Source organism: Mus musculus, chromosome X, assembly GCF_000001635.26.
Source record: "Mus musculus strain C57BL/6J chromosome X, GRCm38.p6 C57BL/6J".
In the NCBI taxonomy this organism is placed as follows: domain Eukaryota; kingdom Metazoa; phylum Chordata; class Mammalia; order Rodentia; family Muridae; genus Mus; species Mus musculus.
Window position 1 is genome coordinate 35,403,084 of NC_000086.7, and position 24,364 is coordinate 35,427,447.

General features: G+C 36.9%; 1 protein-coding gene across 1 annotated transcript; it reads left to right on the plus strand.

The window, feature by feature from the left end:
* The first annotated feature begins 1,131 nt into the window (after nt 1-1,131).
* On the plus strand, nt 1,132-24,011 carry Gm14819 (predicted gene 14819). Its single transcript, NM_001110250.2, has 9 exons — nt 1,132-1,240; nt 2,688-2,807; nt 8,416-8,482; nt 9,022-9,056; nt 12,167-12,292; nt 12,605-12,668; nt 20,871-20,952; nt 23,402-23,500; nt 23,820-24,011. The coding sequence occupies exons 2-9, from the start codon at nt 2,711-2,713 to the stop codon at nt 23,886-23,888; spliced, it is 639 nt and encodes a 212-aa protein (NP_001103720.1). The 5' UTR covers nt 1,132-1,240; nt 2,688-2,710; the 3' UTR covers nt 23,889-24,011.
* The last annotated feature ends 353 nt before the right edge of the window (nt 24,012-24,364 follow it).

The window sequence follows — 24,364 nt, forward strand, 5'->3', positions numbered from 1 at the left end:
TCTCTAGCTTCATATGTAGCAGAAGATGGCCTAGTCAGCCATCACTGGGAAGAGAGGCCCGTTGGTCTTGCCAACTTTATATGCTGCAGTACAGGGGAGTGCCAGAGCCAAGAAATATGAGTGGATGGGTATGGGAGCAAGACGGGGAGGGGGAGGGTATAGGGGACTTTCAGGATAGCATTTGAAATGTAAATGAAAAAAATATGTAGTAAAAAAATTGAAAACAAACAAAAAACAAAGAAAAGGAATACACCTCACAAGGAAGTTGTACAAGGCATGAAATAGGACAAAAGGAGTTATAGAGAAATATGCAAATTAAAAAATATCAGTGGGTTTTGTGTGTGTGTGTGTGTGTGTGTGTGTGTGTGTGTGTGTGTGTGTGTGTTAGGTCAACATTAATTTAAACACACCAGATGCATGCCTGGTACCTGAAGAAACCATAGGAATGCAAATAAGTGCACAAAACAGTGGTTGGAAAAATGACTCATCTGTTAAAATCACCTGTTCTATGCAGATGACCAGGCACAAAACACCCACATCGTGGCTCACAATTTATGCACAGCTAAAGTTTCAGAGAATCAGTGCACACTTCCAGCCTCTGTAGGCAACAGAGGCATAAGTGAGAGAGAGGGCCAGAAGGGTCTAGCATGTTCTTGTAATCAAGGTCAGTACTAGGAAGGTGGAGACAGGAGGGTACCAGGGGATATAGGGGATCTGGATGCTCCCTTCTGATCTCTTAGGACAGAATAAACTCTTGTGGTGTGCTTATGTACATTCAGAAAGAGTCCACACACATTCATTGTTACGCATATGAATAAATACAAACCAAAATGGCATGCAAGAGCCTCTACTGTTGAAATAAAGTAGTGCCGTTTGCAGTGTTTCATATGTTTCACATTTGTTCAAGTTTTTCAAGTATGTAAGGGCTTAAAACCTAGAAATTGTCTTAAAGCCAGTAGTAGCTCATTCCCACCTTCTGAAAACTCCCTTTGAAGCGATGGTGCCTGGTACTCCATGTACGCATGAGCAGGATATATTCAGCCAATCAGCACAGACCTGATTTCTCCAGCTTGCATCACAAAGGGTCCTCAGAATCCTCAGTCCAGGAATCTCTGCTGACAACGGTTTTTTACCATTGAGGAGTTGAGCACGGAAGGGTGCAGTTGTGAAGGTGTTCACCTCTGAGATAACCTTTAAGTGATAATCGGCTCTGCTCAGGGTTGTTGGACAGTTAATCGAGGTATGACAGGGTGGGGCATATCAGGCCCAGGTGGCCACTAGGTGAGGGAATGCCTCATGATCGCCATTTCCTATGGCTTCTGATTGTTAACTGAAGGTGGAGGACCATATTCATGGCAGAGGATTGAACAGGTCAGGGCCTTAGAAGATTGTGAACCCTTGGAGGACACAATCATGGGGCCTTGGGATAGGATCAGAGAGCTGGCTGCAGGATTGTGGGTCGGGGGAGCATGGGGCTGTGAGTGAGGAGCCTTGGCGCTTGTCCTGTGTGCTGTAAGGAGCCTTAGGGTCCAACTTGGCGCTTGCCCTGTGTGCTGTCCCGGATCCAATTAAAACACACTGAGGATTCCTCCCTCTTCATTGTCTTCTCTACGGTGTGTTCCTTTGGTATAGACTGTATGGACATTGCAGAGAGGGGAGTGGCGTAGGAAGAATGAATGAAAAGAAGAAGAGGAGACATTACAAGAGATTAATAAGTAATCTGGGAAGGATTCTGAACAGGGATCCTCCTGTCTAATCGCCCATGTATTGGGATTAAAGACTTGGACCACCAAGTTCAGCTTTTTCTCTCAGTTTTAGTTCTGTAGGATGGGATCTTCCTTTGTAGCTCAGACTGGTCTGGCTTGGGCTGGCCTTTAACTTATAATCTTCAGATGTTTGAAATCCTCGGCTTCCCCCAATCCCAAATTTCTCCAATATAAGGATTTTCTGTGTGGGTAGTGGTGGTGAGTGTTTGTTGTAGACTGAGCATTGGGTCTTCTTGACATGAATATATAGTTACCATGTTCATCATCTTTCTGGATAGTACTATGAATTTACTTTAAAACTGAGATATACTGAAAATCAGAATTGCTGATGTTTTGTTTAAAAAGAATCTTTGGGAGATAGTACCAAAATTCAGATGCCTCAAAGTTTAAATGCAAACACATTTTGCTCATCATTTTTGGTGAGAAAGGGAGGACTCACGTATTAAAGGCTGGCCTGTTTTTGCCTTTTTTAAACTGAGAAATGACAGATTGTTAACTTGGGTTCTAAAGAAGGATTTAAAATAAGTAAGTTAAAGAAGATTTTAAAACAAAGTTGGGAGGGAGAGGGACATGATAACTGGGATACATGAAGGAAATTTTAAGGGGAAGCATATATATATATATATATATATATATATATATGTGTGTGTGTGTGTGTGTGTATACATATACACATACACACACACACATACACATGTACACGTGTGACCATATTGAATATGTATGCAAAACTCTCTGATAAAAACAAATTATTAAAAATATAAGTGTTAAAAAACAAAAGAAACAATCTTTCAATGAGCTAAGATAATTATATAATTATTTGACTTTTTGACATTTTTAACTATTTAAATGATACCTTTGGATTTAGATAACTACATTTTTTTCTTTTTTCCTTTTTATTTTTATTTTTTAACTAAGAAGACAACTGAGCGCTTAAGAGAAAAATGTCTATTAAGAAACTGTGGGTGATACCAAAGGATGGTTACTTATTACTTCTTGACTATGATTCAGATGAAGAAGAAGAGCAGGCTCATTCTGAAGGTATCCAGTCTTCAGTATTGATTGTGTCCTGAAGTTCATTAGACCTTTCCCAACTCACCTGCAATGGAAGAAGTCTTTTCTAAGTTTTCATATACTTCATTTCTAATTTTACCTATATCTATATATTCCTATACCTGAGTTTTAGCAGTGCATATACCTACTCTTGGCACTGTAGACATAATATGTTGAGAAACGATAACTTGCTATGATTTTACCCCAGAAAAAGACATGAACGTTGTTCCTATATGTTAGCAAAACATGAATTTATTTCATAATACCTGCAAATAAATTATTTCATTCCTTTTTTCTATTGTATATTTTCTTTATTTACATTTCAAATATTATCCCCTTTTCTATTTCCCCTCTGCAAATCCCCTCTCCTCTTACCTCTCCCCCTGCCCCCAACACACCCACCCCCAATTCCTGGCCCAGGCATTCCTTAATACTGGGGCATAGGACCTTTACAGTACCAAGGGTCTCTCCTCCCGTTGATGACATACTAGGCCATCCTCTCCTACATATGCAGCTGGAGCCATAAGTCCCACCATCTGTTTTATTTGATTGGTGCTTTAGTCCCAGGGAACTCTGGGGGTACTGGTTAGTTCATATTGTTCATCCTCCTATGGAGCAGCAAACCCCTTATGATCCTTGGGAACTTTCTCTAGCTCCATCATTGGGGACCCTGTGCTCAGTACAATGGATGTCTGTGAGCATTCACTTCTGTATTCGTCAGGCACTGACAGATCCTCTCAGGAGACAGCTATATCAGTCTCCTGTCCCCAAGCTCTCGTTGGCATCTGCCATAGTGTCTGGGTTTGTTGATTATTTATTGGATTGATCCCTGAGTGAGGCAGTCTCTGGATTCATTCAGTCTCAGCTGCAAACTTTGTCTCTATAACTCCTTCCATGGACATTTTGTTTCCCATTCTAAGAAGGAATGACGTATCCACACTTTGGTCTTCCTTCTTCTTGAGTTTCATGGGTTTTGCAGATTGTATCTTGGTTATTCTGAGCTTCTGGGATAATATCCACTTATCAGTGAATGCATATCATGTGTGTTCTTTTGTGATTGGGTTATCTCCCTTAGGAAGATATCATCCAGATCCATCCATTTGTCTAAGAATTTCATGAATTCATTGTTTTTAATAGCTGTGTAGTATTTCATTATGTAAATGTACCACATTTTCTGTATCCATTCCACTGAAGAGGGACATCTGGGTTGTTTTCAGCTTCTTGCTATTATAAATAAGGATGCTATGAACATAGTGAAGCATGTCATTATTACAAGTTGGAATATCTTCTGAGAATATGCCCAGGGAGGAGTATTGCTGGATCTTCCAGTAGAACTATGTCCAATTTTCTGAGGAAACACCAGACTGACTTCCAGAGTGGTTTTACCAGCTTGCAATCTCACCAGCAATGGAGGAGTGTTCCTATTTCACCACATTCTCGCCAGCATCTGCTGTCATCTGAGTTTTAGATCTGAGCCATTCTGACTGGTATGAGGTGGAATCTCAGGTTTATTTTGACATGCACTTCCCTGATAATTAAGGATGATGAACATTTTTAGGTGCTTCTCAGCCATTCGGTTTTCCTTAGTTGAGAATTCTTTGTTTATCTCTGTCCCCATTTTTTAATGGGGTTATTTGATTTTCTGGAGTCCAGATTCTTGAGCTCTTTATATATATTGGATATTAGTCCCCATCTGATTTAGGATTGGTAAAGATTTTTTTCCCATCTATTGGTTGCTGTTTTGTCCTATTGACAGTGTCCTTTGACTTATAGAAGCTTTGCAATTTTATAAGGTCACATTTGTCTATTCTTAATCTTACAGCACAAGCCATTGCTGTTCTGTTCAGGAATTTTTCCCCGGTGCCCATGTCTTCGAAGCTCTTCCCCACTTCCTCCTCTATAAGTTTCAGTGTCTCTGGTTTTATGTGGAGTTCCTTGATCTACCTAGACTTGAGCATTGTACAATGAGATGAAAATAGATCAATTTGCATTCTTCTACATGCTAACTGCCAATTGAGCCAGCACCATTTGTTGAAAATGTTGTCTTTTTTTCCACTGGATGGTTTTTGCTCCTTTGTCAATGATCAAGTGACAATAGGTGTGTGGGTTCATTTCTGTGTCTTCAGTTCTATTCCATTTATCTACCTGTCTATCAGTATACCTGTACCATGCAGTTTTTATCACAATTGCTCTATAGTACAGCTTGAGATCAGGCACGGTGATTCCAGGAGAGATTCTTTTATTGTTGAGAATAGTTTTTGTATCCTAGGTTTTGTTCTTATTCCAGATGAATTTGCAAATAGCCCTTTCTAACTCAGTTAAGAATTGTGTTGGAATTTTCGTGGGGATTGCATTAAATCTTTATATTGCTTTCGGCAAGATAGCCATTTTTACTACATTAATCCTGCCAATCAATGAGCATGGGAAATCTTTCCAACTTCTGAGATTTTCTTTGATTTTTCTTCAGAGACTTGACATTTTTATCATACAGATCCTTCTTTCACTTACTCAGTTAGAGTCACACCAACGTATTTTATATTATTTGTGACTATTGTGAAGGGTGTTGTTTCCCTAATTTCTATTTCATCCTGTTTATTCTTTTTGTAGAGAAAGGCCACCGATATGTTTGAGTTAATTTTGTATTCAGCTACTGCACTGAAGCTGTGTATCAGATTTAGGATTTCTCTGGTGTAATTTTTGGGGTCACTTATATATACTATCATATCTTCTGGAAATAGTGAGATTTTGCCTTCTACCTTTCCAATTTGTATTCATTTGTTCTCTTTTTGTTGTCTAATTGCTCTGACTAGGACTTCAAGTACTATGTTGAATAGGTAGGGAGAAAGTGGGCAGCCTTGTTTAGTCCCTGATTTTAGCGGGATTGCCTCCAGTTTCTCACCATTTAGTTTGATGTTGGCTACTGGTTTGCTGTCTACTGCTTTTATTATGTTTAGGTATAGGCTTTGAATTCCTGATCTATCCTGGACTTTTACTATGAATGGGTGCTGTATTTTGTCAAATGTTTTCTCAGCATCTAATGAAATGATCATGTGATTTTTGTCTTTGAGTTTGTTTCTATAGTGGATTAAGTTGATGGATTTCTGTATATTAAACCATCCCTCATCACAGGGATCAAGTGTACTTGATCATGATGGATGATCATTTTTATGTATTCTTGGATTCAGTTTGCAAGGCTTTTATTGAATATTTTTGCATCAATTTTCATAAGGGAAATTGGTCTGAAGTTTCCTTTCTTCATTGGATCTTTGTATGGTTTGAGTATAATTTTAATTCTGGCTTCATAGAACAAATTGAATAATGTTCCTTCTCTTTAGATTTTGCATACTGGTTTGAAGAGTATTGGTATTAGGTCTTCATGAAGATCTGATAGAATTCTTTACTAAACCCATCAGATCCTGGGCTTTTTTGTTTGGGAGACTATTAATGACTGCTTCTATTTCTTTAGGTGTTATGGGAGTATTTCTAGGGTTTATCTGATCCTGAATTATATTTGGTACCTGATATCTGTCTAGAAATGTGTCCATTTCATCCAGATTTTCCAGTTTTGTTGAGTATAGGTTTTTGTAGTAGGATCTGATGATTTTTTGGATATCCTAAGTTTCTGTTGTTATGTCTCCCGTTTCATTTCTGGTTTTGTTAATTAGGATGATGTCTCGGTTTCCTTTAGTGAGTCTGGCTAAGGGTTTACCTATCATGTTGATTTTCTCAAACAACCAGCTCCTGGTTTGGTTGATTCTTTGTATAGTTCCTTTGTTTCCAATTGGTTGATTTCATTCCTGAGTTTGATTGTTTCCTGCCTTCTATTCCTCTTGTGAGAATTTGCTTCCTTTTGTTCTAGAGCTTTTAGTTGTGCTGTCAAGCTGCTCCTGCATCCTCTATCCTGTTTCTTTTTAGAGGCATTCAGAGCTGTGAATTTTAGTCTTATTACTGTTTCCATTGTGTACCATATGTCTGGTTATGTTGTAGCTTCATTTTCATTAAACTCTAAAAAGTCTTTAATTTCCTTCTTTATTCCTTCCTTGACCAAGTTATCATTGAGTAGGTTGTTGTTCACCTTCCACATATATGTGGATTTTCTATTATTTATATTATTATGGAAGATCAGCATTAGTCTGTGGTGATCTGATAGGATGCATGGGATTATTTCAATATTTTTATATCTGTTGAGGCATGTTTTGTGACTGATTATATGGTCAGTTTTGGAGAAGGCCTCATGAGGTACTGAGAAGAAGGGATATCCTTTCGATTTAGGATACAGTGTTCTATAGATATCAACTAAATCCATTTGTTTCATAACTCCTGTTGGTTTCACTGTGTCTGTTTTTAGTTTTTGTTTCCAGGATGTGTCCATTGATGAGAGAGGGGTGTTGAAGTCTTCCACTATTATAGTGTGCAGTGCAATGTGTATTTTGAGGTTTACTAAAGTTTCTTTTATGAATGTGGCTGCCCTTGCATTTGGAGCATAGATGTTCAGAATTGGGAGTTCCTCTTGGTAAATTTAATTTTGATGAATATGAAGTGTTCCTCCTTGTCTTTTTTGATAACTTTGGGTTGAAAGTCAATTTTATTTGATATTAGAATGCCTACTCCAGCCTGTTTCTTGTGACCATCTGCTTGGAAAATTGTTTTCTAGACTTTTACTCTGAGGTAATATCTGTCTTTGTCTGTGAGGTTTGTTTCTTATATGAAACAAAATGCTGGGTCATGCTTACACATTAAGTCTTTTAGTCTATGTCTTTTTATTGTGGATTTGAGTCCACTGATATTAAGAGATATTAAGAAAAAGTCGTTGTTGGTTCCTGTTATATTTGTTTTTAGAAATGGAATTTTGTTCATGTGGCCATCTTCTTTTAGTTTTGCTGCAAGATTACTTTCTTGCTTTTTCTAGAATGTAATTTCCCTCCTTGTTTTGGTGTTTTCCCTTCATTATCCTTTGAAGGGCATGATTTGTTGGAAGATATTGTGTAATTTTGGTTTTGTCATAGAATACCTTGGTTTCACCATCTATGGTAAAAGAGTTTTACTGTTTATAGTAGCCTTGGCTGGCATTTGTGCTCTCTTAGGGTCTGTATGTCAACTGTCCTGGATCATCTGGCTTTCATAGTCTCTGGGGAGAAGTTAGGTGAAATTCTGATAGGTCTGCCTTTATATGTTACTTGAACTGTTTTCCCTTACTGCTTTTAATATTCTCTTTTTTGTGTGCATTTGGTGTTTTGATTATTATGTGATGGCAGGAATGTCTTTTGTGGTCTAAAGTATTTGGGGATCTGTAGGCTTCTTTTATGTTCATGGGCATCTCTTTCTTTAGGTTAGGGAAGTTTTCTTCTATAATTTTGTTGAAGATATTCACTGGCCCTTTAAGTCTGAAATCTTACTTCTCATCTATACCTATTATCCTTAAGTTTTGTTTTCTCCTTGTATCCTCAATAACCTTGATGTAATTATTTCATTTATAAAACTGTTTGAAAAACTCACGTGGGCAGTTTTTCCAGAGAAATGCAAATTGAAAATACTTTATTAACTATTACTTATATAGCATACTTTCAAATGTTTCCATTTTCTATTGTCAATATAGTAAAGAGGCCAGCATTTGGCAAACATGAGAATATGCCGCCTCACGTAGAAGCAGATGAAGATATAAGGTAATATTTTCAATTTTTCCCAGTTCAATAGAGTACTTCAAAAGTAGTGTTTGTGATCCCTTCACTGGAGGAGTAGATTCAGGAAAATCAACAATTCATGGTCAGATGCAGCTATATATTGAGTTCAAGCCCAGCTTGGGGTCCTTAAGTCCTTGTCATCACAAACACATAGCAACTAGGACAATATACCCACCTGCATGGGATCTTCCCAGATATACACACAAACAAAAGGAGAAACATAATAAAAATAAGAGGGGGACCATCTGGGAAGAAGAAGGGCCTCAGCAAGTGTGGGAGAGTTATGAATAAACTACTGTGTGTTGTAAATGTATGAATTGTTAAAAGTAAATAATTCAGGTTCACTTTGGTTGTCTGCCATGTATTTTATATGCAAATGACATTTGTTCCAAACCAAACATTATATATTTATTCTAAATAATTAAAAGAAGTTCCTGTGTAAAGTTTTTTGTGTGCTAGGCAAATGCTCTACCAGTCCACTATATTTCTAGCTTTAAAATTTTATTGTCCTTTCTTCACAGAGATGAACAAGACAGTATGTTGGATAAATCTGGAGGTAGGTGTTTTTGGAGATATTTGCCTGTTGTTTGAAGAGGACATAAGATGGCATCAGATCTCTATAAACCCTACAGCATAAGAGGATAATTTTAGGTTTCACAGTAATTGTAGTTTTCTTTAAAACACATACAGATGACTACTCACCCAACATTCAGAAACAAAGATTAGCTGAAGGTGTACCTCAGTGGTACAGCACCATGTAAAAGCTATGAGTTTCATCTTCAGTGGTGAAAAAACAAAACAAAACCCAACCAACACACGAAATTAACAAAACACCCACCAAACAAACAAAACACAGCAATAAGCCTAGCAAATGAAATGTTAGTTTTCCCAGTTTGCCCAATTAACTGTAAAGTGAGCAAGAAATGCAATTGGCTATTATAAGGAAACAAACAAAACCAGCATTAAGCATTTTAGGAACCTAAATTTAGGCATGATTAGAGAAATACACCCCCCCCCAAAAAAAAAAGACAGTGGCTACAGCAACATAACAAACCTTGCAGAGTGGCTAGAATTATGGCTCACTTGGTAAAGTGCTTTCCTTGAAAATATATGGACTTAAGGTGGGGACCTAGAATCCACTTTAAAAATGCAGGCTGCAGTCCAGTGCTGAGTAGGTAGAGATAGCTAGCTGGCTAGCCAGGCTAGTGACGTTGGTGAGCTGCAGATTCAGAGACACCCTGTCTCTGAAGATTTAAGTTGGATCAGGCAGTGGTGGCGCATGCCTTTAATCCCAGCGTTTGGGAGGCAGAAGCAGGGGATTTCTATGTTTGAGGCAACCCTGGTCTACAGGTTGAGTTCCAGAACAACCAGGGCTATACAGAGAAACCCTGTCTGGAAAAACAAACAAACAAAAAATGTAAGTTGGAATATGATTGAGAATAAAGCCTTCTTCTGCACACATATACTGAAATGTATACACATCATTTTTGCTGAATCTCTTTTTATGATTTACAGAATCCTTTAAAATTATGTTTTTTTTTCTTTTTCTGGAAATAGACAATATTAGGAAAGTGTCATATTTCTATAATCTCCACTGTATATTAAAAATAAACATCTATCGAGAGAAATGATCCAGCATACCTTAAAACACACACAGGACAGGGATGGAAAGATAGCTTTCAAATTAAGACCACTTGTTGCTCGAAAACCAAGGTTTAGTTCCTAGGACCCATATAATGGCTCACAACCATTTGTAATTCTAGATCCAGGGGAATTGGCATCCTATTCTAGTTTCTATGAGCACCAGACATGCATGTTGAACAAATACAAACATGCAAAAGCACGTTAGTTAAATAAATAAAACAAATCCGAAATACACATAACAGCCCCTTCAACTGAAACAAAGTAGGAGAGTCTTCTTTAGGGTTCATTTTATTTTAAGTTTCAAGTTAGTATTGCAAACTTGGAAAATGGAAAACTTCTGGGTAGTAGTGGCAGCTAAAATACTATCTCTTATTTGCTGCTTGGATGACAGATGACTGATAGAGCCTCTCTCACTTTAGTAAGCATGTGCAAACACGGCCAATCAGCAAGGGGCTTGGCTGAGATTGTTTTCCAGCTGCCCAATCCCTGTTACCCAGTATGCTTTGTGGTGGCCACGAAGCTGAGTTCTTGAGGAAGGGAAGTTTCTTGAGGAAGCATGGTAGGGGGAAGTCTCTGTGGAGGTAGTCAGTGACCTGTTAAAAGATGGTTAATAATGGTTCAGGTGGGGGTCCGGGTGGGGTGAAGGTGGCGGGGCGGAGGTGTTACTTCCAGAGTAAGGAGAGGAGGTGACCCTCCCTGGACTCCGGATAGCACTGCTGCTGGGTTCACAATCGACTTTACCCACTTAGACCTCTGCGGTGAAAAACGGAGAACTTCACTAAGGGCAGGAGTTTGAAAAGCCTAGCATCTAGCAGAAAGCAGGAAGGCCATGGAATTGGAGACCCTGAAAGTCTTCCTTGGGCCTGGGGATGTGAAGTGTGAGTAAACTGGAGGTCAGTTAGTGGCAGAAACAGACTAGAACCTTTTCTGTGCTGCTGCTACCCGACAGAAATTCATTAAAAACAAACTGAAGACGAGTCTTCATTTTCTTCTACCTGGTGTTGAAAGGCCAGATTGCCGAAATTTGTATATATATAGGATCCAAACGGCCTCAAAATCCCGAGGCTCCTCTCAGCCTCTGAAGTGCTGGAACTTCAGACATACTTCAGGCCAGGCTGTGTTTATTTATGTGTTGTTTTGGTTTAGGGAAGTAAGCTCTAACTCTGTATCTCAGGAGTGTCTGAAACCTCATGTGCAGCTTGAACTGGCCTCGAAACTGAAGTCCTCAGCCTTACAAATGTACTGGGACCTGAGGAAACATACTTGTTTTATTTTTTACTTTTAAAATTTGTGGGGGTTTTTCATAGTTGAAGATTGAACCCAGAGCTTCTTGCTGTAGCAGTGAAATATATGTCCAGCCAGACAGAACTTTATAATTTAGATTTGTATTTCGATGAAAAAGATTGAGGAGCTTGGTTGTGATAATAGCAACTATGATTTTATTTGGAGATTGAGATGCAGACACATTTGCTCTAACTTATCAAAAACCTTGCAGGAATGGGACCAACATGCAGATCCTCCTATGTTTAGATATAAACCCACATGAAGTCACAGTTAAAGCCATCATAGTGTGTGTGTGTGTGTGTGTGTGTGTGTGTGTGTGTGTGTGTGTCTGTGTGTGTGTGTGTGTGTAAGAGAGAAAGAGAGAGAGAGAGAGAGAGAGAGAGAGAGAGAGTTTTAAACTAAAAAATAACAAACCTCTATTCTTTTATAGTAAGGAAGACCAAGATACTTTATTCAACTTAAATAATTCTTTTTAAAAATGTGTACATATTAAAGTTAAGGTTATTAATGGCTATCTTTGAAGCCAACTATTGTGTTCCATGTTTAAATACTAAAGTCTTTAGTATTAAATCAGAGGGTAATAGAAATATGGTTTTATCTTTAAACTCTTCATGCAATTATGAAGTGCTGTTTTTGTAAAAATCATTCCTTAATGTTATTTTATATTTCAATTTTATTAGTTTAAGTGATTTTTTATTCAAAAGGCTTGAGAAAATTTCTTTTTTTATTTTAAATCAGAAAACGTAAGTTTCTCAGAGGAATGGCAGCGTTTTGCACGTTCTGTAGAGACACCAATGGAAAACTGGAATTTGTTAAGTGGTGAACAGCAAGTTAGGAATGCTTCAGAATTGGACCTTATGGAAGGTACCAGATATTTAATGATGGGCATTGATGTTACACTTCCTTTTTTTCTCAGTTGTTCTTCTTAGGCTTGTAAAGGAGATCAAAAATCTCATATTGTATCTCTCGTCTTTAATCACAACATATAAATAAATAGCTTAAAACATATTTTTAGATGACAATTAGACATTACTTGATTTTGTTTAACTTCTAGGCAAATAATAGATCTGCTTTAAAACCTAATGTTGGCACTATGCCTGAATGATCACAAAGTATTTCATTAAAATTTGCAAAATAACATAATTGTTTTAATATCTTGTTTTATTACGAACCCAGTACAGAATCCAGTAACTCATGATGATGGGAATGCAAATCCTGAAGAAGTAGTTGGAGATACACGGTAATATGTTCAAACTTACTATTTCCTTCTTAGTGTAAGTACTTCCAGAAAAGTTTAATTGATTGTATAGCAAGTAATGTATATTAATAATTGAAATATGATATATACTATAAACAATATTTCTATAAGATTAATCCTTAATTTGAATGGTTTTCTTGGAGGGTGTAATGTTGTGGGTCAAACTCTCATCGTCCTGCTTGTAGGACAAAAGCTGAGCAATCAAACAGTATCCCCAGCATCCTTACTTTGTAAAGCTTTAATTACTTCACAGATCTCCAGTACAAAATATACTGGGAAATTTTGAAGGTACATTTTTGGATATATAATTTGTTTAAAACTATATAGTATTAACATAATTTATATATTAGATAATATTGATTAATATACTATATGACATCTTAATGACTTATTTATATGTAGTATTTTGTGAATATTTTTATTTTAATTTAATTTATTTATTATGTGATAATATCTTTATTTACATTTCAAATAATAGCCCTTTCCTGGTTTCACCCCAGAAACTCCCTATTCCATTACCCCTCCCTGTGATACTATGAGGGTGTTCGCCCACCCACCCACTCCCACTTCCCCACCCTCGCATGTGCATACACTGGGGCATTGAACCTTCACAGGACCAAGGACCTCTCCTCCCACTGATGTCTGACAAGGCCATCTTCTGCTATATATGCACTGGAGCCATGGGACCCCCTCTTTTGTTGATGGCTTAGTCCCTGGGTGCTCTGGGAGGTCTGGTTCATTCATATTGTTGTTCTTCCTATAAGGTTGCAAACCCCTTCAAATCCTTCAGTCCTTCCTCTAACTCCTCCACTGGGAACCCTATGATCAGTCTGATGGTTGGCTGTGAGCATCAGCCTCTGTTCTTGCCAAGCTCTGAAAGAGCCTCTCAGGAGAAAGTCATATTAGGCTCCTGTCAGCAAGCACTTGTTGGCATCCACAATCGTGACTGGGTTTGGTGTCTGCATATGGGATGGATACACAGTTTGGGCAGACTCTAGATGGTCATTCCTTCAGTCTCTGCTCTGTACTTTATCTCCATGTTTCCTCCCAGGAGTATTTTGTTCCCCATTCTAAGAAGGACTGAAACACGCACACTTTTGTCTTCCTTCTTCTTGAGCTTCATGTGGTCTGTGGATTACATTTTGGGTATTCTGAGCTTTTAGACTAATATCCACTTATCAGTGAGTGCATACCATGTTTGTTCTATTGGGATTGGGTTACCTCACACAGGATTATATATTTTAGATCCATCCATTTGCCTGTGAATTTCATGAAGTACTTCTATCTGTACCATTACCATACATTTTTATCATTATTTCTCTATAATACAGCTTGAGTTCGGGAATGATTCCCCCTGAAGTTCTTTTATTGTTGAGAATAGTTTTTTGATATACTGGATTTCTATTATTCCAAATGATTTTTCAAATTACTCTTTCTATTTCTATGAAGAATTGAGTTTAAATTTTGATGGAGATTGCATTGAATCTGTTGATTGCTTTTGGCAAGATGGCCATTTTTACTAAATTAATTGTGCCAATCTATGAGCATGGGAGATCTTTCCATCTTTTGAGATTTTCAATTTCTTTCTTCAGGGACTTGAAGTTCTTATCATACAGATCTTTTGCTTGCTTGGTTCGAGTCACACCAAGGTATTATAATTTGTGACTATTGTGAAGGGTGTTGTATCCATAATTTCTTTTTCAGGCTGTTTATCCTTTGAGTAGAGGAAAGCTACTGATTTGCTTGAGTTAATTTTATATCCAACCACTTTGCTGAATTTGTTTATCAGGTTTAGGAGTTCTCTGTTGGAATTTTGGGGGTCACTTACATATACTATCATATCATCTGCAAATAGTGATATTTTGAATTCTTCCTTTCCAATTTTTATCCCTTTGACCTCTTTTTGTTATATAGTTGCTATGGATATAACTTCTAGTACTATAAAATACTACTATATTATATACTACTGTGAATAGGTAGGAAGAGAGTGGTCTTGTCTTGTCTGATATTAGTGGGATTGCATCAAGTTTCTCTCCATTTAATTTGATGTTGGATACTGGTTTGCTCTATATTGCTTTTACTATGTTTAGGTATGGGCCTTGACTTCTTGATCTTTCCAAGAATTTTATCATGAAGAGTTATTGAATTTTTGCAAATGATTTCTCAGCATCTAATGAGATAATACTGTTTTTTTTTCTCAAGATTTTTTACATAGTGGATTACGCTGATGGATTTCCATATATTGAACCATCCCTGTATCCCTGGGATGAAGAACACTTGATCATGAAGGATGATCATATTAACATGTTCTTGGATTAGGTTTACCAGAATTTTATTGAGTATTTTTGCATCAATATTCATAAGTGAAACTGGTCTCAAGTTCCCTTTCTTCATTTGGGTCATTGTATGTTTTGGGTATAAGTGTAATTGTGGCTTCATAGAAAATTGAATAGTGTTCCTTCTCTTTTGATTTTGCATAAAAGTTTGAAGAGTATTGGTATTAGGTCTTCCTTGAAGGTCTGATAGAATTCTGTACTAAACCCATCTGATCCTGGGCTTTTATTTTTTGTGAGGGGGTTGGGAGCCTATTAGTGACTGCTTCTATTTCTTTAGGGGTTATAGGAGTGTTTACAGGGTCTATTTGATCCTGATTTAAATTGGTACCTGATATCTGTCTAGACAGTTGTCCATTTCATCCAAATTTTCCAGTTTTGTTAAGTATAGGCTCTTATAGTAGGATCTGATGATTTTTGGGGGGGGGGTTCCTAAGTTTCTGTTGTTATGTCTCTCTTTTCATTTCTGGTTTTGTTAATTTGGATACTGACTCTGTGCCCTCTCTTTAGTCTGCCTAAGGGTTTATCTATTTTGTTGATTTTCTCAAAGAACCAGCTCCTGGTTTGGTTGATTCTTTGTATAGTTCTTTTTGTTTCCACTTGTTTGATTTCAGCCCTGAGTTTGATTATTTCCTGCCTTCTACTCCTCTTGGGTGAATTTGCTTCCTTTTGTTCTAGAGCTTTTAACTGTGCTGCCAGGCTGCTAGTGTATGTTCTCTCCAGTTTCTTTTTTGGAGGCACTCAGAGGTATTAGTTTTTCTCTTAGGAATGCTTTCATTGTGTCCCATAAGTTTGGATATGTTGTAGCTTCATTTTCATTAAACTCTAAAAGTCTTTAATTTCTTCCATGACCGAGTTATCGTTGATTAGACTGTTGTTCACCTACCACGTGTATATATATGGGTTTTCTATTATTTATATTTTTATTGTTATTATTATTATTATTATTATTTGGGGGGTTAAGACAGGGTTTTTCTGTGTATCCGTGGCTGTCCTGGAACTCACTTTGTAGACCAGGCTGGACTTGAACTCAGAAATCCACCTGCCTCAGTGTCCCGAGTGCTGGGATTAACGGCATGTGCCCCCATGCCTGGCTTATTTCTATTATTATTGAAGATAAGCCTTAGTCCGTGGTGACTTGATAGGATGCATGGGATTATTTAAATATTTTATATCTGTTGAAGCCTGTTTTGTGACCCATTATATGGTCAGTATTGGAGAAGGCATCATGAGGTGTTGAGAAGAAGGCACATTCTTTTGTTTTATGATAAAATGTTCTATGATATCTATAGATATAGATATCTGTTAAAACCATTTGTTTCATAACTTCTGTTAGTTTCACAGTGTCTCTGTTTTGTTACTGTTTCCAGGATCTGTCCGTTGCTGAGAGTGGGGTGTTGAAGTTTCCCACTATTATTATGTAGGGTACAATATATACTTTGAGCTTTAGTAAAGTTTCATTTATGAATTTGGTTGCCCTTGCATTTGGAGCATGGATGTTCAGAATTGTGAGTTCATCTTTGTTGATTCACCCTTTGACAAGTATAGTGACAGTCCTTATCTTTAAAAAACAAAAACAAAAACAAAAACAAAACAATAACAAAAAAAAACAATAACAAAAACCTTTTGGTTGTAAGTTGATTTTATTCCATAGTAGAATGGCTATTCCATGTTGTTTCCTGGAAATATTTGCTTGCAAAGTTTTTTCCAGACTTTTCCTCTGAGGTAGTGTCTGTCTTTGTCACTAAGGAGGGTTTCCTGTATGCAGCAAAATCCTGGGTTCTGTTTATGTATCCAGTCTATTACTCTATGTCTTTTATTGGGGAATTGAATCCATTGCTAAGAAGAAATATTAAAGACCAGTGACTGTTGGTTGTTTCCTGTTACTTTTGTTGTTTGAGGTGGAATTATGTTTATATTGCTATCTTCTTTGGGGTTTCTTGAAAGAAGATTTCTTTCTTGATTTTTGTATGGTGTAGTGTTTCCCTCCTTGTGTTGTAGTTTTCCATCTATTTTTTTGAAGGTTTGGATTTGTGGAAAGATATTGTGTGAATTTGATTTTATCATGGAATACTTTGGTTTCTCCATCTACGGTAATTGATAGTTTTGCTGGGTATAGTAGCCTGGGCTGGCATTTGTGTTCTCTCAGGGTCTATATAACATCTGTCCAGAATCTTCTGGCTTTTATAGTCTCTGGTGAGAAGTCTGGTGTATTTCTAACAGGTCTGCCTTTTTATGTTATTTGACTTTTTTCCCTTACTGCTTTTAATATTTTATCTTTAGTGCATTTGTTGTTCTGATTATTATGTGTCGGCAGGAATTTCTTTTCTGGTCCAGTTTATTTGGAGTTCTGTAGGCTTCTTGTATGTTCATGTGCATCTTTCTTTAGGTTTGGGAAGTTTTCTTCTATAATTTTGTTGAAGATATTTGCTGGCCCTTTGACTTGGGAATCTTCTCTCTCTTCTATACCTATTTTCCTTAGGTTTTGTTTTCTTATTGTGTCCTGGATTTCCTGGATGTTTAGGGTTAGGAGATTTTTGCATTTTGCATTTTCGTTCACTGTTGTGTCGATGTTTTCTATGGTATCTTCTGTACCTGAGATTCTCTATTCTATCTCTTGTATTCTGTTGGAGATGCTTGCATGTATGTCTCCTTGGTTTTCTTTCTCCAGGTTCATCTCTCTTTGTGAGTTTTTATTCTGTATTTCCATTTTTAGATCTAGATGGTATTTGTTCAATTCCTTCACCTGTTTGATTGTGTTTTCTTTAACTCTTTAAGGGATTTTTGTGTTTCCTCTTTAAGGGCTTCTAGCTGTTTTCCTGTATTTCTTTAATGGAACTATTTTTGTTCTTAAAGACCTCTATCATCATCATGAGATGTGATTTTGAATCTGAATCTTTCTTTTCCAATATGTTGAGGTATTCAAGACTTGCTCTGGTGGCCAAACTGGGTTATGATGATGCCGACTAGTCTTGGTTGCTATTGCTTATATTCTTGCACTTACCTCATGCCATCTCATTTTCTTTGGTGCTACCTTCCCTTGCTGTCTCTGTCTGGAGCCTGTCCCTCCTGTAATCCTAGTTGTGTCAGAACTCATAGGAGTCCAGCTGTCTCTGAGATCTTGGGATCCTGGGATCCTGATATTTTGGGGGTGTCTGAGCTCCTGGAAGTCATGCTGCCTCTTGGATCTTGAAATCCTGGTGTGACCAATCTCCTGAGATCCTGCTGTGTCAGAGCTCCTGGGGGTTAAACGTTTTCTTGGTGTTGCAAGATTTGGTGGGGTGCCAGAGCCCTAGGTTTTCTCTAGACACAGTTGCATACTGCAAGGAACCTGTGCCTCTGGCCGGGAGGATGATTTTGTTTCCCTGGTTCTTGTGGGGGTCCCAGATACACAGGTTGTTGGGAAAGATGTTGTGCCCTCAGCTGTGCTCTTCTGTCAGAACTCCAGTGTTCCTGGGTGTGTCTGATCTCCTGGGAGTCGAGCTTCCTCTGTGATCCTGTGATCTTGGGCATTTCAGAATACCTGGGAGTCATGCTCCCTATGGGTGTTTTAAGAGTGGGTGCAGAGCCAGTACCCCAGGTCTGATCCAAGTGCATTTTCAGACCAGAAGGAATCCATGCCACTGGCAAGGCAGGAGTTCCTGTGTCCCTGGATCCTTAGGGACTCAGTTACTCCTGATGTTGGGGCCATTCCTGTGATCCTGGTAGTGTTAGAGCACCTGGGATTTGAGCTTACTAGGGGTATTGTGGGACTAGGTCAGTACCCAAGATCTACTCATGACACGGACTCTTGCAAATATTTTTGATTTAGCATCATGGACTTATTTTTGCCTGTGGTACAGAAGTGAAAATGGTGCTTTTTCAACAGGTGTGACATTAATTAAACTTAATTTTAATTTTTTCGTATATTTGTGTCTGTGGTGCATATATACACATGTGGAGGGCAGAGGAGGATGTTGGGTTTTGCTCTATTTCTTTCCACCTTATTCCCGTAAGACCTGCTCTTTCACTGAACATGTAGCTAGATAAGCAGCCAGCAAGTCCTAGCAATTCTCACTCTGCCTACCACAGTGCTGCTATTGTAGAAGCAACCATCCATGGTTAGTTTTCCAAATGGGTACTAGAATCAAACTTGCGAACGTCCTCCTTTCACAGTAAATCCTATTTATTACTGAGGCATTTTCATAACTGCATTGAAGGGATTTTTAGAGGAAAAAAATGATGTAAACTTTTCTACATTCCATGTATTCAAAGCTAAGTGATATGTATACAAAATTCTGTACATGCAACAGTATTTCGTTGACCCAGTATTAATTTTATATTAAGTCAGTTTCTTTTCTAAAACTCCTCTGTGCTTTTCTTTATATGACACAATGGAAAAATGAATTCTTTAATATAACCCTTATTACTTATTTTTTTAAATTTTATTTTATGGGTATGTTTGTTTTGCTTGATTGTGTGTATGTACACAGCTTGTATGTCTTGTACCTGAGGAGGCCAGATGAAGGCATTGAATTCCCTGGAACTGGAGTTATAGGTTGTGAGCAACCTTGTGGATGCTGGGAATCCATTCTCACATCTCTGGAAGGGAACCAGTGCTCATAACTGATGAATCATCTCACCAAACCCCTCACTGATTTTTATAAAATGAATTATGTAACTGAAAGTGAAAGACAAATTTACTAACCAGTGAGGGAATGAAACTCAGATCCCAAAGAATCTATTTTAAATTATATGTAATTGAATGTTGCATGAGCTTTCTTTGAGGATAATAATTTGTCTTTGATATATAGTCTCACTATGTATGTCAGGCTGGCTGGAATTTTCCTATGTAACCTATGTTGTCCTTTACACTGGAAATCTCCTGCTAAGCTTCCTAGACTAGGATCATAGACCCAAAACGTCTTACATGGCTTAAGAAACAAAGCTCTTAATACCTATTTTTCAGACATATTTGTGTATTAGTGTTTTGCTTACAGGTATATATGTGCACCACATATGTGCCTGTTTCCCATAGATATAAGATGATTATTTCAGACACCTTGGACCTGGAGTCACATAAAGAGAAAACACATGGAAACTTATATCAAAGATTCTTTCAAAAAAAAAGCAACCAGAAATTAGAATGACTTTGGCAAACAAACAAATGGGAGAGGTAGAGTTGTTAGGTTTGTAGGGTCACATTTGTATCATTTTAAAAATTATATGTGGCTGAAGTTAAAAAAAAACATTACTGAGCTTTTAGTAAAAATGTGCGTCTTTGATTTTGTCTAAGCAGTTAACCCTATAACTTCATGCCTTCAAGGAAACTAAATCTAAATCTTAGAAATCTGTGAAAATTTTTATTTTCTACTTTAAGTACCTGTTAATGAGATTTTAAAATTTGGTTTACATTCATTGTGGAAACACAGAAGTCTTGCACAAAATCTTAGAAATGTAATTTGTTGTTTATTATGTTTAACAATATGGAAAAAATCAATTACATATGCAGACAATTTGTATATTTTAATTGACTTATGTTTTGCACTAAGTCTTAACTGAATCAATATAGCAAAATAAATTAGACATTATATTTGATAGAAAATAATGAAAAAATACTTTGAAATACAATTAATTTTCTAAAATAAGATATATATGTATTAAAACTACTTTAATTTTTGAAAAGCTAAAACATAAAAGAAGACTTCTCTGATAATCTTTCAGGGAAAAAAAAACTATAATGATTTCCCATTAGATAATATTTTACTGCTGTTTTTCTTTTTATAGTATGAAATGGTCAATTTAATTTGTTTTGAGTGTTCTTTTTCATATTGGTATGAAATGTGACTGCTTTTATTACTGTGCTTTACAGAAAGAAGATCAACAACAAATTGTGTGAGCAGAAGTTTGATATGGATATACAGAAATTCAATGAAGAACAAGAAAAATCAGTGGTTGGTATCATAACTAACTTTATAATTAACCTAGAATAACTAAGTATCAAGTAGGAATGGAGAAACTAGCCTTGTGTTGGGCACATGAAACGAAGTTAAGTTTCATTATCTATCTATCCTTGGTTCTGTTCTAGTCCTACTGAATTGTAAAGCAGAGAAGTATGATCACATACTATATCAATGAAAACCACTAGGTATTTTCTGGTAGACCAGATTATAAATTTTCAAGAGGCAGACTTTTGCTGAAAGATGAAGAGAGGATTACCAGTTTCTACAAAAGTAAGCACACTATGTCAGCCTCAGGTACAGTTGAAAGGAGAGAGAAAGCTTACTTACTGGTGTCATCTGGACTCTGTTGTTAATATTCGAAAGCCAACTCAAACTGGCAAATCAGTTCTTACAATCCTAAACTTAGTACAAATTTTGTAACAACAGTGGATAGAAACAACCTTTCTCAACAGCCCTGGCAGAATATTCCTGTGGAAGAATATCACCAAACTATTTTAGATCATCTCTCCATTACTGTACCAATGACTGTAGTCAGCACATAGTTTCCAAGTAAGATCTGAGATGATGACCATATTAACTATTTTTTATTTGATTGGTTAATAGTTTGAGAAGTATTCAATTTGAAATGAACAGGAGATCCATTCCTGCCTGGGAAGGCATTGAGGAAGCCGCCATTATGAGTCAGTTCTGGAAAGAGATAGGGACTAAAGATAAAAAGTAAATGAATACTCCAATTGAAGGCAATTTTTAAACCTTGAACCCTGGATGAAATTTCAAGGGGGAGTAATCATCCATGTATATGAGGAGTCTAAAGACGGACTCCCAGAGTACTTCAATATTTGTAATTCTGCATGAGGTAGGGGTGGGGGGGTGAGAGTGAACCAGTAAGGGAAGAGAAAAATTGGTACAAATAAAACTACCATGAGTGAAGGAAAACATTTAAGGAAGAAAAGTTCACTAACTTTGTCATATGCTGCTAATGGGCCAAATAAAATAGATTTGCAGGGCTGGAAGATGGTTTATTTGGTAATCTTTCTCACTGTAGGCATGGAGACTCGAGTTTATATTCCCTGAGTAAGCATGCACGCACATACCTCCACCACCACCACTACCACCAACACCACCAACAACAAAACAAACTAGCAAAACTAAAAACAAACCACCACAACAATAAAAGTTGGTGTGGTGGTGAGCATTTTAGAACCACCAAACTCAGATTTAGTTCAGAGATAAGAAGATTCCCAGAGCTTCCTGGCCACCAGTTGTAGCCTAATGGATGAGCTCTAGGTTCATTGAGACCCTGTCTCCCAAACAGTGGGATGCAACCAAAGAAGACACCCAATATTAATCCTTTGTCTCCATATGTATGCACGTGTACATTTTTTAAAGGGAAACTTCACAAAGTGCAGGTCATTGTACTTAATCAGGATGATTTGAGTGGAAATGTGAGGTACAAAACTGATCACAGTGAATAAAGGACAAAATAGGAATCTAGTAGCACAATGAGAAAAGGTGGAAACGGCTTGTCTTAATTTTTTTAAATGCAAATTACCATGGTTGTCTGCCAACATAAAGAATACGAAGAGAAATTTATATTACTTCTTCCATGTGTTACTTGAGATTGGAACCTAGAGAAAACAAATCTACCACTAAACTTTGTCCCCAGACATCTTTTTACACTTTATTTCAAGGCAGGGTATCTTTAAGTGATCAAGACTATTCATGATCTTGTGATCATTCTAACTCAAACTTTATAAAAGTTAGTTTTATAGGCATTACACTGACAACCAGCTAAAGTCATGAATTTAAAATAACAGTTACAATTGCTGAAACTCTTGACAATAGTTGAGAAAAGTGAAGATGTTGGACTTAGTAAAGAATAAGTATAAGGCATCCTTAAGAAAGGAAGAGAAAGTAGAAGACATGGCACATACACCTTAGGTGGGGACTAGATACAGAGATGAGGTAGTGAACCACCTCCTGGGATTACTTCTGCTAGTTAGAAAAAGGAGGCCACCATATGGTAAAAGCATTAACACTAGCTAGAGTTAAGCTTACAGGGCTAGGATTTTACCAAGTTCATGTTTACATGGTGCATGCCTATAAACTTAAGTACTTGAGAGGCTAAGGCCAGTCTCTGCAGCATGGCAAACAATTTCTCATAAAAAAAAAGTTTTATTAACCCACAATTGGTAGTATAATTGTATTTCATGTTACTTAAAAATATAAGTATATTTAGTCATAATAGTTGTTAAAATGTTAAATCACTTGGAAAACTATTCCTTTTACTTTTCATATGGAATTATTTTTGCTCACGTAAACATTTTAGTATTGGAAATACATTAAGTGGTTGGTTGTTAGCCTAGCATTCATGCTGCATGGCAGTAACAACAAAAATGAACAGAATTGTTACAGTAATGTTTTCCTTTTACATTTGTAGAACAATTATCAAAAAGAACAACAAGCATTAAAACTGTCCGAATGTAGTCAGAGTCCGACCATGGAAGCAATTGAAGACATGCATGAGAAGTCCATGGAGGTATGTTGCACATGGTCCATAAAATGTTCTTAGGAAACGAAATATGTTTTAGGAATCAAAAAGTTTAACTACTTGCTATTTTGAATTATTTCTTGCTGAAGTGACTGATATTATCTGTAAAATCCTAATGACTTTGTAGGAATTATTCAAGACATGAAATGATAAATTGGGAATTTGACCTCAGATGTACCTCATAGTTTATTAACACTATAATTATCCTGCTTAACTAAACATAGCACATCTATACATCATTTGCACAGAATCTTTCATATTTGTATCCTTGGGAGTTTCTTTAGTAAGAAGTGCTTTTCTGTTTTAGGGTTTGATGAACATGGAGACCAACAACTACGATATGCTTTTTGATGTAGATGGTGAAGAGACATTATGAAGCATACTCTGAAGTACTCTTCTCCTTTCCCATCTTCAGACTAATGAAGCATACATATTTCTCACTTGCTGGTACATTTGTAACCTAATAAAAAATTCACTAACATTTTTGTCTCCTATGAAACAGAGTTTGAAAGGCTCTTTAATCCTTGTAATTCTGATGATTCTAAGAATGAAGTTAACCCCCATGATTACAAAGTTAACTAGGAGGTATACCTTTAGAGTCAAAATAGAACTCCTTTATTTTTAAACATCTTTAATCATTTTCTTGTTTAAGTGTAAGAGCCTCTTTATATTAACTTCCAAACAAAATCTAAATGAGTAAGTGAGTGGCAAATAGTCCTTTGTACCGAACTTCCACACACTAATGTAGTGAATTATTTAAAATTTATTCCTTAATCTTTTTTTAAAGTCCAGACTTTATCCCCCTCCTTGTCCACCCTCTGATTGTTCCACATCCCATACCTCCTTGCCTCA